General features: G+C 43.1%; 1 protein-coding gene across 3 annotated transcripts in view; it reads right to left on the reverse strand.

The window, feature by feature from the left end:
- The window catches only part of HSF2BP (heat shock transcription factor 2 binding protein), a 31,145-nt gene extending 17,004 nt beyond the window's left edge, over nt 1-14,141 (reverse strand). The window contains exons 1-4 of one of the 3 annotated variants that reach the window (XM_069021739.1): nt 14,064-14,141; nt 11,771-11,918; nt 7,176-7,279; nt 2,948-3,097 (exon numbers count right to left, since the gene is read on the reverse strand). In XM_069021739.1, the coding sequence (XP_068877840.1) occupies nt 2,948-3,097; nt 7,176-7,279; nt 11,771-11,918; nt 14,064-14,099 (438 nt within the window). In that variant the 5' untranslated portion in view covers nt 14,100-14,141. Of the gene's footprint in view, nt 1-2,947; nt 3,098-7,175; nt 7,280-11,770; nt 11,922-14,063 lie in introns of all 3 variants that reach the window. The other 2 variants (XM_069021918.1, XM_069021821.1) reach the window with 2 other exon arrangements.
- Nucleotides 14,142-14,819: the final 678 nt, after the last annotated feature.

Here is a 14,819-nt window from a genome sequence, read left to right on the forward strand (position 1 = left end):
CAATGGGAGAGTTCAAGAAATGCCTGAACTTTTATTCATTTTGTGAAGTGACTGAAAATGTTAATATTTTTGCAAAATTACTGCTTTCACAGTATGTGCAAAGCTAGTGGTAACATTTATTTATTCCTCCACTGCTGCACATTCACCACATTAAAGATGTATAGTTCCTGCAGGGTGACTTCAGCAAGAGGGGACAAAAAGCAGGCTCAGTCAACACAGTATCTTCACAAATGATGCTGTGGTCCCAAAATCAGAGAAATGAAGGGATCATGGAGAAAGAGAAGGAAAACAAGTGCAATTCTGCACGTGCTGGATGTAGTTTTTATATGGACACCAATCCTCAAAGATGTCAATTTTAACACAAGCAGCAACTATAGCTCAAGAAGCAAGAGGGTGTGAGTGAAAATGAAGAGCCCTACAAGTTATTATGAAAATACATATTCTCATGGGAACATAAGGGTACTAAGCACCCTGAGTAGTCAGTATGTTGCACAGAAAACAAGAAACCTTCTATCTGCCAGCCTCTTGAGGTTTCACTGGTCCTCTCTGCTGATCCTTCTTTCCAGACAGCCACCACTTAACTAGTGCTGATGTCTGAAGAGCTGCAGCAGAGACCTAGCAGGTTTATAAATAGCAAACATTACGCACTCTGCACAGTCCCTTATTAATTGACGGCATTTTCGTGGGACTGAAGAATGTCTCACCCACATATGTTGAGATAAGGACAGTTCTGAAAGCAGCCATTAAGGTGCTTGAGCTCAGATGGTGCAATGAACCCTCTGCCGTCTGTGGAACTCCTGTGTGAAAACTCCAGGTAACATGAAAATTTGCTGCCACAAAATATAAAGTCGTTTGTCACCATTATCAGACAACTGAAGTAGCAAAACACCTTGTAGGATCCAAAATTTCTCAAGTTGAAGCAAGCCTTGATGCTGTTCTGAAATCAAACCTTCAGGTTGTATTTCCATGGGAGAAGCCTGTCATATCTGGCTGAAGCTTTTTGAAAGACATCCAAAACAATCTCACGGGAATTAATTTACTTCTTTTTTTGGTACATGCAGGTAGGAAATCTTGAAAACTCTATCATGATGCTCCTCTGGGTGTTTCTTCAAATTCTCTCTAGGAACACGTGGGCAAAACCAGCAGGCATCTCTCCCCCACTGCCTTGAGAACTACTTGTGTCACATTTCAAATCTGCTGCTTAAATTCTGATCTTCCCAACCCGTACGGACACAAAACATATATTGGTCACTAACGTCATTTCAGTCCACTTGTATTACAGGACTGTAAGACAGACCCACTTCTGTGTTGCTTCAAAGACTGAAAAAAGCTTGGGCATTGTTCCCTGAGGCATGACGTGATTATGAATTGATGCCACCTTCCCCACGTGCGTAAATATCAGCAACAGTTTCAAAGCACCCTTGATGCTCTCATACATTTGCGTAGCTCACAGCACCTTCTCAGGGGAGGAGGGAAGAAGCTACAAGCTGTACAACTTGTCCCAAAATAACCCAAACTAAATATGTTGTATGACAAATCTCCATCATCTTTTAATGACCTGACTCACTGCCAGTTGCAATCTGTGGTTGACACAATGCCACACTATCCATTTATGTTTTTCCTAGGAGTTTTGTTGCAAGCCCAGGCACGTTTCTTACAGTGTTATGTGCACCATCACAAGAAAATGATGCCCCTAAATGTTGCTATGATCTTCACCAGAAGTACAGCAGTTCAACAAGCTTTAATGATTGCTGGAAATGACTGTAGGAGAAGTATTTTGCATTTCAAACAAACCTAACCCCCAAAGTACTGCATCTTTACAGTTGGGTTTTTTACCTTTATACAAATTTCAAGCAGCAGTTTTGTTTTTAACTAATTCAACTGAATTTTATACTTAAGACTGCTTTTAACAACCAGCCTTGTTCTTTAAATTTCAACTGCTTTATACAGTGTTTTACAGATTTTTTTTTTCCTAGTGACTGCTGCTGCTTGGATTTGGAATCATCAGAAGTTATCATTAAAAAGGCATCATTGTACAGCTTTCTGATATCCAATATAAAGTTGTAATTGTATTTTGGAGCACCCAACTAGAACAACTCTTACAAACATACTGGTTTACCACTTACTATAATAAACTAATCCTATTCACTCAGCTGTTCATCATGCTGCTGAAAAATCAAGCCAAAAGAAACTGTGGCGTCAGTTCTCTCAGATTAAATACAGCAATTCCTTCTCATGTTGGCTGTGTCAAGAATGAAAATCATATTTTTATCAGGCCTGGTCCCCTAATCCCTCCTAATTCCATCAGCTGCACTTGGCAGTGAAACTGGGATAGTTGCAATATTACTATTGTCATTAACTGTTGTTGTTTTGGTTTTGTGGTTTGTTTTTGTTGTTTTTTTTTTCAAATAGTCTACTTGCCCATGTTTAACACTGATGATTTAATAAAATCCATGAGCAGTAAAGGTCCCTAAAATTCCAAGAGTCATTCACGTATTAAGGCAGCAGAAGGATTTAGAGAAGTTGAGAACCAATGGATCTGTCTTTTCTCAATGGAAATAGGTCCTCCAAGCTCCCTACAGCCATGGAAACTCCTGCATGTGCCCAGGAACTATTGTCTCCTGTTAGCTTGTGAAGATACTTACATTGTGCTAACTGTAGCCTTGCTTCCCGTTTAGCTGTGTGTGGTGGAAAACAGCTAACCCTCATTTGGTAACAAAATAATGAATTACTGCATTTATTCATAACACTTCACAGCTCCAACCCTTCTTAAATGAGAATGGATGGAGCCCAAGGAACATGCAAACCAGAAAACATTCTTGCTGCCCAGACAGTTTCTGAAATACATCCTTAAAGTGTGTTCCACAGCAAGGTCCTTGTTTTAAAGGTCCTTGTTTTAAAGGCCTAAGAGCATTACCAGGGGTCAGTATTCACCTGCCATACTTACTGCTCCTAGAATGGATTTCACAGCCTCCTCGTTGCTGGACACCCCCCAGAGCAAGGTGCACACTGCTGCTCCCATCTCTGTGCAATACTCTGCCTGCTGCAGGAGCTGCTGCTTGGCCTCGTTCAGCTGCTGCCGCAGGTCCAGTTTCTCCTGGAACAGCATAAGGAAATTTTGGTTGCACTTCATGTCTGCCACAAGGGACAGAACAAGAAACACAATCATGGCCACCTCTGAAATGGAGGGTAACCCACAGCAGCTGCAGACATGTTCCTTCTCTCCTGAGCTGTCTCTGAGCAGTGCAGCCTGACAGGAACCAGAAACCGTCCGCAAGGTCAAACCAAGTGACCCACCGAGACGGAGTGGCACCTAGAGAAGCGTGATAGGAGACATCTCCCCCTGAGCAAACAGATCCATGTCTCTTCAAGAGAGAGGAGATTTCAGCATCAGGGGCCAGCTTTTCCTGACACCTCACAGGAGATAGGAAACATCTTACAGGACGGGAGGGTTGTTTTGTTTTTCAAAACAGGCTTCTGCTCTAGCCAACATGGAACAGTTGTGGATATCTAGGATAAATACTGGTGTCTCTTCAAACTCTTTACTGTTGGCATAGTCCTGAGCAGCAGTGTCAAAGCAAGACAGAGTTCCCAAAAAACACACCTAAGGTTTCAAGTTTGGAGGACCTTCCATTGCAAGGAAGTTGAAGCACCATTGTGCACCCATGAGGTTGGATGGGGTTCTGAACAACCTGGTCTAGTGGAAGTTGTCCCTGCCCACAGCAGTGGGGTTGGAATGAGGTAAGAGAACCCCAAAATCCTTTCCAGTCCAAACTATTCTGTGACACAATGATTCTGTGATCACTTAAGTGAACTGCTACGTGGTTCTTGCCACAAAGCATAAAGAGAGAACAGATCAACCCTAACCAAACTAAAGCACAATATCCATTTGGCAGTACTTTCTTCCAATCACATGGGAAGCTGGCTGGAAGTGTATCATGGAATTGGGCAGGATTCTAGGTCTCACTGTCTTCCTACCAGCTGCCACTGGAGTAGCGAAGCTGTTGCACTTCTTGGTTTAGAGCCAGCACAGACAGAGATCAAGGCAGGGATTCAGCAGTCTGTGTCTCAGGGTGGGTGGGGGCTCCCAAGCACCTTCCAGGTAGGGTGGTACTAGACAGTGCTGCAGGGAAAGACCAAGGCCAGTCCAGAAAAATGATGCTAATTCATGTATTAAAAGAGAGAGAATCACAGATTGCACAATGTCAAAAACCAGAAGGATCTGGGTTTTTTTGCCCTTTTTACCAACATGATATTTTCAAATTCACTGCAGAACACACCTTCCTCAGCTCAGCCTTCCCAGTGTGTTTGGCTGCCAGGATGAAGTATGGGGAAATGAGAAGGAATCTTTAGAAGTCAATTTTGAAAGTAACTAAACAGAACAAGACTTTCAACCATGTATTGTCATCAAGACTTTAAGTATCTTGACATTTTGGGGTTCAGCTCAATGCTTCATGTCGAGGGTTTGGAAAGAATAGAAACGTAAACTCATCTGAACATTTACACAATATGGTAGCAACCAGTACAGAGCTGCCTGTGCTGTCACCAACTACCTGCTGAGCCTCCTGATCACACCTACCAGCCTGATTTGCACTGCTGCTGATGGAACATGCAGGTAGGGATTTGTAAAGTTCAAATCTCATTTCTCAAGTAGACTTCTGTGTGCATTTACTCTCTGCAGTGAGTCTCTCTCACCTATATATGCAAAAGACTGACACTTGCTGCTGATTCCATAGGCAGAGTCTCCCAGGAAAAGTGTCTTACTTCTTAATACTTTGATCCTTTTTAAGCAAATTAGCCAAATTCCATCTTTTACATGACTCACTGCCAGGCCTATCAGCTTTTCTGCCACCATGTGCATCCACAAAATGTCCTCAGGCATCTTCCTGCCTAATCCCTATATTCTCCCTGTCTTTTCCACACTGTCCTAGTCTTAGGGAAATGTATCTTTAATACATTTTATTTGCATTTGGATGCTAATACTGAGTAAGACATAAAACCCAGTAATACCAAATCTAGATCCCCCAACAAGCATGCAAAGCCAGCAGAAGAAATGCCAGAATTTTTAATAGATCAAAAGCAACACCAGAACAAAGATATGAAGCAAGGAAAACAAAATGGTACATTCAAGAGCCAGGAAAATAAACGGAGCCTGCAAAAGTAAATAACCTGGCTGGAAACAACACTCCTAAGAGTTCACATCACCAAGCAATCCCTGTGCTATGCAACACCACCATCTTCAGGAAAAGGTCAAGGCACAAGAACACAGCAGTGCCCAAGTATGGAACTGCAAAAAGACAGACAAAGGAGACATTAGCCAAGAATAACACGTGCACTTCAAGTTTTGCTCGGGTTCAGAAAGCACAGCAATTCCCTAACCAGTGATACAGCTCTGTGCAGAGTTTGGAATGCAAAATGTTGACTTATGATGGCCTCAGAAAAGGACACTGCTCAACCAGAAATGCATTTATGTTTGTTTCAGTGAATCATTTTCTTCTCCTTTAGAAGATAAACATATAGAAGATAATTCAGAAACTGTACACAAGGATGCCTAGAGCAGAACCAAATGAAGAACACCAGAAAAGTCATTAACAGGAACAAAAACCACTCATATACACACACCATCTTGTTGTACCCTGAAGAGCTAAAGGACTTCACACCATCATGAGCACAATCCACCCATATACACCTTCCTGGCATTTAAGAGAACGCATTCAGAGAACTGCCACACACTGCACAACAGCAAAGACATGAAGAGAAGAGCTTTGAGCAGAAACACCAAAACAACTGCTCCTAGTAAACTATCCATGCTTCAAATAAAACTCATCCCCAAGAAATCATAAATGCAAACCACCTGCACTTTACTTCATAGTATTAACAAGAATAATAGGAGGGACTCACTTCATTAGCATCTAAAGCAGCAACATTCAGTCTTACAGGGATTTTATCCTGGGTGCTTACACAACTGAAGACCTCAGTGCACAGCAAAATGAACCCTGGACCTACTGCTGAACTGCAACAGCTATCCCAGAAGGTATTTCTTTTGAAATAAGGAACATCCAGATTGACAACTATTCCATCATACCAAACTTCATCCCAGAGTGACTTTTCTATGCAGATGTGCACTAAAAGTGCATTTCTGAACTCTTCATTATTCCTCTTCAAAAACAAAGTAAGTTTTGTAGGTTCATCTGTCTTTGTGCAATCCCAAGGCTGGCAAATGCCAGCTGTACAACTCCAACAATGTGAGCGTCTGCCGACTACTGAAGATTGCTCCAAGGAAATGAACTTTTGCAGCAGATAATCACCACTGATTCTCACAGAGACTCATTTGAACCCAAATGGTTTCACAGTCTGAGAAGTCACAGTCTTGCTATTCCTTCATTGTTAAGAATCTCCCCTCTCATAATCACTAAATACAATATTGACAGAGCAAAAGAAGCCCTGAAATTGCTCTTTGATTCTCAGCTGTACATGGCAATTGGATCAATAGGTGCTTTGAGAAAGACTATTAACACTAGACAAAGGTACACAGCTCACAGCAAACCAAGCGACGCTGGTTTCATTCTGTACATTGCACTGCTTAAATTATCTTCTATTGCCCTCTTTGCAAATATGTTATAGCAATGTTAAAGTCAAAAGAGCTGATTCTGTGAAGGACCTTTTGATTCCAGCTATACCACAATGTTCAAAAATACCCCAGTGTTTTACTTCAACATGTTAATATAAACAAAATGTTTGATTTTTTTGTTCATATATACCAAGACAAGCCCTGCCAAGAACCCATAACACAACTCCATACAACTCTACTCTCCCAGAGTATGGAAGCTGAGAGAGATCCCTGCAGCTGGGGTACACTGCAGGATCCTGTACTGCAGTGGGAGACAGTTGGTACCTCTGTTTGTACACATTGACTTCTTTCTGGTACTGCATCTTACCATATTTTGCCTAGTTACAATATTGATCCTTTTGCTCTAGAAATACCAAGGGGGTGGGGGGGAAAGCAGTTATGACCTTACAGGTTTTTTCCTCACCACCTGACTATATGGATAGAAATCCCAGATTGTTTTTGAGAGAGGATTCATTTTGTGACATGAACATGAAAATTTTATCAGTACTGCTTTTGTTATTAAAACTCAAACACACAGATATCAATATCCTGGCAGCAAATCTACCTTCTTCTCTCTCATGCAATCTGCCTGGGCCATTTCCAGACGGGCTCTGAAGTGTTCACAATCCATTCTCAGCTGCTCTATTTCCTCCTCCTTTTTCTCCAGGTCTGTGACAGGATAAATCAGACAAAAGAAAGAAGGACCACATTGTGACCATCGGGCCTGCGTTAAAGCAAATACAATCCACCAAGTGCGGCTTTACTGAGGCGCTTCAGCCGTTTGCTTGTGTGAGATCACCTCCCCGTGGCTAAATGGGAATCTCACAATTTGCTGTGTGGCAATAGCTCTGAGAAAGCAAACCAACACGTTTCTGATTTAAAAGAATCACATCTAGCTGTTAAATACAGAGGGTTGAGAAGACACTTAAAAATTTACTCAGTTTTCTGCTTTGTTTTCACGCTGGTTTTCATGAAAACTCCATGAGTGAAATTTCACCCAAGTCAGTGAGTATATTAAAAATGTAAGAAAAATACCAATATTAGTCAAAAGTGAGTGTTTCAATCTACAATTTACAGCTTATATGGATTGCAAGAATGAAAAGCAACTATTCCAAATACTTTAAAATAGTATTTATAAAGTTGCATAAGCAACCTGGACTAGTGAAAGCTGCCCCTGCCCATGGCAATGGGGTTACAACTGGATGATCTTTAAGATCCCTTCCACCCAAACCAGCCTGATTATAAACAATTTACACATTGTCAGTTACAAGCAAATTTTATGATTCCCTTATAAAACTAATTTCTGATGTTATTGCACTTCTGATGTTATCAGAAATTTCTGTTTTCAGAAATTAATTCTAATTTTGACACTTTATTCTTGTGAACAGAAATCAAGTTTAAAGTATTCAATTTCACCAGCATGATGCCTGTTTAAAAAAAAATCCCTTTGAAGGACATTTTTAACAATAGTTGTGTGCTGTATTTTTCTTCAAAAACCACAGTCCTGGATGCTTAGTATTTATACTGAAAAACGGAAACACATTTAAGTAGTTCCAAAAAGTAAAATCTAAATAGCATCTATTCTAACCCTGGTTGGTTCAAAAAAAACCCAGATTACACCCCACTTTAAATACCAAACCCTTGGACATGACAGTTTGGTCTATGGCTTAATACACTTCAAATACTTCCCTTAACATGTGACAGTATTTTTTAATGTAGTTACAAAAAATCATATCAAATTCTATCATAAAAAGAGAACATCATTAAAATTATCCAAGTATGCTCTTATCAACCAAAGGACTTGGCTTCTGGCATTCTACTTAGTAATTCTACACAATTTGAAAAGAAATACCTTCCTGTTTTGGTCCTAATTGACAAGTTTATAATCTTAAATATACACACATTGCTTTGAGTAGCCTGTATAAAAGGAGAAAGGCTGTTTGTGTCTGATTTATCTGAAGAGGTAGAACATATTTCCACTCGGCCCTTGTGTGATTCTAAGCCAGCAACACTTTTTAGCAGAAAGCAGAGGTAAGCCAAGGGTTCACTGCTGAGAAACATCTCTGTGCCAGGACATGCTCTCTGAGCAACTCACTTCTTTTCAACCTGCAATCCAAAGGAAAAGAATGAAGGGAGGAATGGATTCATTGAGTTTTTGAGGATAACTCTGGACAGTGGCAAGAAACTTCCCTTCTGTCAAGTAAAGAAAAATCAGTCCCACGCACTTCTGACTGTGGGTGTCAGTCTGAAGCAGCTGACAGCAAGATGTCTTGAGCAGGACTAGAACATGATCTGCTTATCTACAGCAGGCCAAGAACCTGTTTATCCTTGCCAGGTAAGTTCATCCAGTGAAAATATCTGTCCCTGCAAGGAAACAAGCTCTCCAGAGAGAGAAGAATCACTTCCAGCCTTTGAGAGGATGGATCCAACCTGAATCCAGCCAGAAGACACACAAAGATGCCACATCCTTCACCACCAGACTGCAAAGGTCCTGGAACCAAACCTGAGCCAGAAGGGGAATAATACTCACAACTGAGTGTTAACACAAGGCAACCTGTACTTTATTTAAAGGGCTTCAGATGAAACAAGGATGTGTCCATGTCCTGTAAGGTATCACAATGTTTTATGTAGAGGGGAAAAAGAAGGACAATAGTGGAAGGTGCTGAAAAGAGACCTACTTCTAGCTATTCCTCATTTGTGGAAACTCCCCTGCTATGCCCAGTCAACCTCCTAGCTGTGCCTTTGCTCTGAAGAGAAAGAAGCAGCTTTCACTACCAGCTTCGGTGAGCAAAGAAAAATATGAAATGGTATCTTCATACAAAGAGGAAATAGGTAACTTCACCAATGCAGTGGTAATCAGACTCTGGGAAGAAGTGGCACTTGCTCCCAAGATAAAGACTCAAAAGCAGAACAAGGCACTCAGCACAAGAAAGAAGAGGAGGCCCCCATTTCAGATGTGAGGTAGACTCGTTCTCATCCACAGAAAGTTATAGGTCATACCAGGAGATTTTCTGCACCAGAGGTCTAACCTCAAAGCTCTGAGAGATGGAGAACTGAGTACAATAATGCCAACAAGTGATGAAATTCCAATTCTACTGATGCAAATACTAGATCAATGTTAAATGCTATTTTTAACACTTCCCCAGTGAAGCGAGTTCCACTAAACATACCCATAACAATACAGAAAAACTGCTGGAACTGTATTTCTAAGACTCCTGGAGCCAAGCACTCTTCCTGAGAAGGGTAATAAGAACAAAACAGAACTCTCTTTTCAAAATGAACAATTACCCTGGCAAAAATCTAAATGAAGACCCTGACAGCAGCCTGAAAAGTAAGTGTTAGCTGCACTGAGAATTGCAAGCTCAGATCTCAGACATCACCCCTGGGAAGCCTGAGGAAATGGCTGTCCTATTGACCTACACACACACGTGAAATGTGCAAAGATCTCAAGGTTTCTCAAAGCTATTCAAGACTCCATCAGTCTCACAACCAAACAGGCCAGAGGTGTTGAAAGTCTCTGACTAGTCTATACTTCTTGAGGAGCAGGAGACTCTACTCCTCAAGCACACCTCACAGTATGCAGAAAACTGCAATAGCTGATGCAGTCTGGAGATGTACAAATCACACATTAGGCTTCTGTAAGAACAACAGGAAAAAACATCTCTAGGAGCTGCCAGGACTCCTGTAAGCTTCGCATGCCACACCAAGAGGCTGTATGTAGCAAACAGCACCATTCTGAGAGTGAGGGATGCTTGTGTCCCTGTGATGTCCAACCTTTAGTGATCTGCATGCTCCAAAGCCTCCTTTCACTCTGCCTTATTTCTTGCTGCAGAGGCAGGAGAAGACTGGAACAGCAAAAATCACCACCTGACTGTCCAGCTGTAGGGGCACACGATAGCCAGAGCCTAAATAAATATTCAAATGACCTCATCACCTGCAAGAGAAATCTCCACTGTGGAGACAGACTCAAGAGAAGTCAAAGGCTGACTCAGCTCCAGGTCCTGCCCTAGAGGACCCAGAGAATGCTGGGCAGCCAGCAGAACATTTCAAGGAGTCTTCAAATCCCCATGCTAATGCCACGAGCCTGCTCTGGATGGCCCTGACAGTGTCTCCTTGATGCCTGGCACAAGGAATGTAAGAAGGATCAGTGAGAGGAATCTCGAGACTGGACGTGGATTAAGTAGGTAAAAACTAATTGAGGATCTGGATTTGAATTGAGGATCTTAATGCAACTGGAAACAAACCCTGATGCCTTGCAAGAGCATAAAGAGAATGCATCCAGATCCCATCCCCTGCTTGTGACGTGGAAGAATCTTCCCAAAGAGCGGATCCCTGAGGCAGCTGGAAGCTCTGCCCCAATATGTTATTACATGGTCAGAGACAGGCCTTGAGGCCCTATCTGGGTCCTTCTTAGCTGCCTGTTGCAAATTCATTTCCCATTTATTACTTGATATTCTAGAAGAGACACAGTCAGTCTGTGTCAGTGCTTGTTCCATGTCTTCCCAGGCAAACCCAAATCCAGGTAAATTGTACAGCTGCAGGTAAGCTGCAGGCTAGGGATGGAGCTGACTCCTATTTGGCCCTGGTGGTATGTTGGGAGTGGGGTAATTTTTGAAAAAAATAAGGCACAGAGAAACCCAACATTGAAAAACTGGACTTTGGGAACAGCAGTAAAAAGACTTTTATTACAGAATCTTTTTTTTTTTTTTTAATTAGTATAGCATACAAACTGAAAAACAAAACAGGCCAAATACAGGATTAATTCAGTCTTCCTTCAAATTTTTATCCACTACTATTTACCATTATTTTGTTGGGGTTTATTTTCTGTGCAAAGTGACTTTTTGAAAAACAAAATGCTTTTGCCTTTTCTCAAAGGGAAAACATTTTTTTTTGCCTCATAGAGCTTTCCCTTACTGCCTGAATGATGTATGTTTTTATCCACAGAAAAATATTTTTACAGATTAATTTGACATGTCTGATTATTCCTAAGGCAGCCTGTAATCTTCACTACAAACACACTAATTTACTGAAGCAGTCACTGAACAACACAGTTGAATCTGGAATAGCTCCACAAACTCTACAACTATTTCTGGGGAACAACAGTTTGTTCTAAGCAGTTCTGGCAGAAACTGTAAGAGCTTGTAAGATGGTGCAACTCACTTGATTCAATAGCATCCAGCTTCTGGAATGTCCCCAGGATATCTCCATTTACTATTTTGGGTAAGAAATCCCGCAGTTGCATAACTTCAGTTGTCAGCCTTTCCAAATCCCTCCTTGTAACTTTTACAAATTCCTCTTTGGTCTCAGCCTTCTGAAATAAAACAACAAAGCAAAACAAAAACAAACAAACCAACAACCAACCAAAGACACTGTTACAGCCCTGGAGTGCTTTTCTGCTGAATTTCTTTTCTTGGATAAAAATATTCCTCTCTATGACATCATTTCAGAAATGTGTAACTTTTTAACAGAGAACTATCCAGCAATCAAACCCAAAAGTCTCTGAGGTTGACCCTTTGACTGTAATTTTTGCCACTCTGGCCTAAAGTAAATAATATTACTTCTCTACATGTGCTTCTTCACCCAAAATGTGTGCAATGCATCTGAGAATGCTGCAAAAATTAACACTCACATTTTACAATGTGAGCAGCATACACCAAGCTGTTGTTTCATGACTGTCGTAAAGGATACAATTACTCAGCTTTTTAATTAATTCAAAAATTTGCAAGGTCCTCAGTCCTAAATTACAACAACTCTTTTGGAGGAAACTGTTACTTTTTTCAAACCAGTTTATCTTTTGTGAAGAGCAAAAATTATTTGCAGCCATCTGCAACCCAATCTCACGTAAATGATTTAATCCTGAGGTAAGACAGAAATGTTTACTAGCTTCCTCTCCTGCCACACTATAGCTATAAAATAATTTTCATTCCATATTCCAGTAGAACATGTATTAATTTTAAAATTACAGAGCAAGTTTTGTTCAAAAACCCCCATAAATTCCAATTTCTGATGTACGTAAATGTGCACTCTGCTGGATCTTAAAAAGGCTGATACACACACACCCACAAAAAGGTTTTAACATGTTTTGACTAAAACATCAATCATTTAATATGCTTTCAGAAAGCAAACTTACAACGTATCTTAGTACTGCTTTGCACTGCATCAAGAACAGTGACAAAATGAGATCTTTTATGTACCACATCTTATTCCAGAGGCAAGAGGGTAACAAACCAAAATCTCATCTCCTACAGGTATAAAATGTGCCATCCCCACCGTCCTCTCAAGACCAGACACAAGACAAACGGAGGTCACGCTCTCCAACCATTCCCTACAATTCTTTCTGCTTCCCTACTTCCTCAGATTGAACATTTCCTTTCAGTTTTGCTTCCTACTCTATTTCTTTCCCAGATGTCTTTCAAATCCAGAGAGTTTTGGGACATGTCAGTCCTACCTCTGCAGGTTCAGAGCTGCAATGAAGGTATGGAAGAAAGATTTTGCTTTAATTTGAACTGTAAGTTCTAAGTTGCATTTAGGAAGTGCTTATGGCAAGGTTCCTGAGGCCAAGTAGCACCACGTGGCATGACTCTGGACAAATTCAACTCATTTAGGTCTCAAAAAAGCATGGAATAAACACATGGGAAGAGGAGGCTTTAGAGGAATGCCATCTGCATGTCAGCAACCATGAATGACAGGGAGAATTCAGTACTGCTCAGACTTATGGAGCAAAATTTGGTACATAAAAATAGCTCTGTTCACTAGCAGAAGCTGAATTCAAATAAATCACACTGTGAATCACTGGTGTTGAGATATGAAATATACAGTAAGGAGAAAGTTCTCATTTGTAGTTCTCACTGTAAGCACAGGTCTTTGCAGTGCTGCAGTTACAGCAAACAAGTTTTATTTTCTCTCTTCAAGCAGCTCCTCCACATCTCTCTGCACTACAAGAGTATGTTAAAGGCAAACACAGAAAGGGGAGAACAGGAGTTTTCTGTCCTGTCCTTACAGTAACAGCAGGTTAGCCTGGATGTAGGAAATCTGACTTCAGTCTTCACCAAGCTCTTTCACAGGGGTCAAGTAACCCAGTTATGCACCTGAGCTCATGGCCTGCCTGGTGTGACCGCAGTGACAGCAATTCCCCTTTCCTGCCCGGCATGGGGGCACAAACAGGGCAGAGCTCCCAGTGGGCAACGAACCCCGACCATGGAATCACTGCCAGCCCTTTCCCCACTCACTCCCCACCAGCCCAGGGTGCCTCTGGCACCGCTCTACAGCCCCCACCACGCTCCCCTCTACCTGCGGCCCCGCCACCGCCCCCTCAGGACCCCACAAAGCCCAGGACCGCCGCACAACTCCCCGCTCCTGCTGCTCCTCGGGGCACCCACGCCCGCAGAGACCCCCGGGCTGGGCTGGGCTCGGCCCCAGGCCCAGCCCTGAGCCCCTCGGCCGCTCTCGATACCTGCGCGTCGCCAGCGAGGCCGGCGCTGCGCCACATCGCCACAGCGGCGTCGTGCGGGGCCAGGAGGCCGGCGGGGGAAGGGCGTGAGGGCGGGAAGGGCCGCGCTATGGCCGCGCCCCCTCCGTGACCGCACCCCCGCCGCTGTCACGCCCGCTCCGATTGGGTCTGGGCGTCAGGCTCCGCCCCCAGCCCGGCCCGGAGCAGTCCCGGGACAACACCGCGACAGCCCCGGGAGAGCACCGGGAGAACACCGGGATAGCACCGGAACAGTTCCGGGCTGCCGGGGACGGCCAGAGCAGGGCAGGGCTGCAGGGAGCCGGAGCGCGGCCCTGCTGTGGTGCCGCTGGGGCTGACGGCTCCAGGGAGTGACACCAAGTTGGGAGGGAGCGTTGATCTGCTAGAGGGCAGGAAGGATCTGCAGGAAGGGATCTGCACAGGCTGGATCGAAGGACAGACGCCCGTGGTGTGAGGTTCACCAAGGCCAACTGCTGCGTCGTGCACTTGGGTCACAACAATCCCTGCAGTGCTACAGGCTGGGGCAGAGAGGCTGGAAAGCTGCCCGGAGAAAAAGGACCTGGGGTGCTGGTCAACAGGGCTGAACATGAGCCAGGTGTGCCAAGGTGGCCAATGGCACCTGGCTTGTGTCAGCAACAGTGTGGCCAGCAGGACCAGGACAATGACTATGCCTCTGTACTGGGCATAGGTGAGGCCACACCTGAGGTGCTGTGTCCAGCTCTGGGCCCCTCGATTGGGGAA

The sequence above is a fragment of the Aphelocoma coerulescens genome, chromosome 1 (assembly GCF_041296385.1).
Source record: "Aphelocoma coerulescens isolate FSJ_1873_10779 chromosome 1, UR_Acoe_1.0, whole genome shotgun sequence".
Taxonomy (NCBI): Eukaryota; Metazoa; Chordata; class Aves; order Passeriformes; family Corvidae; genus Aphelocoma; species Aphelocoma coerulescens.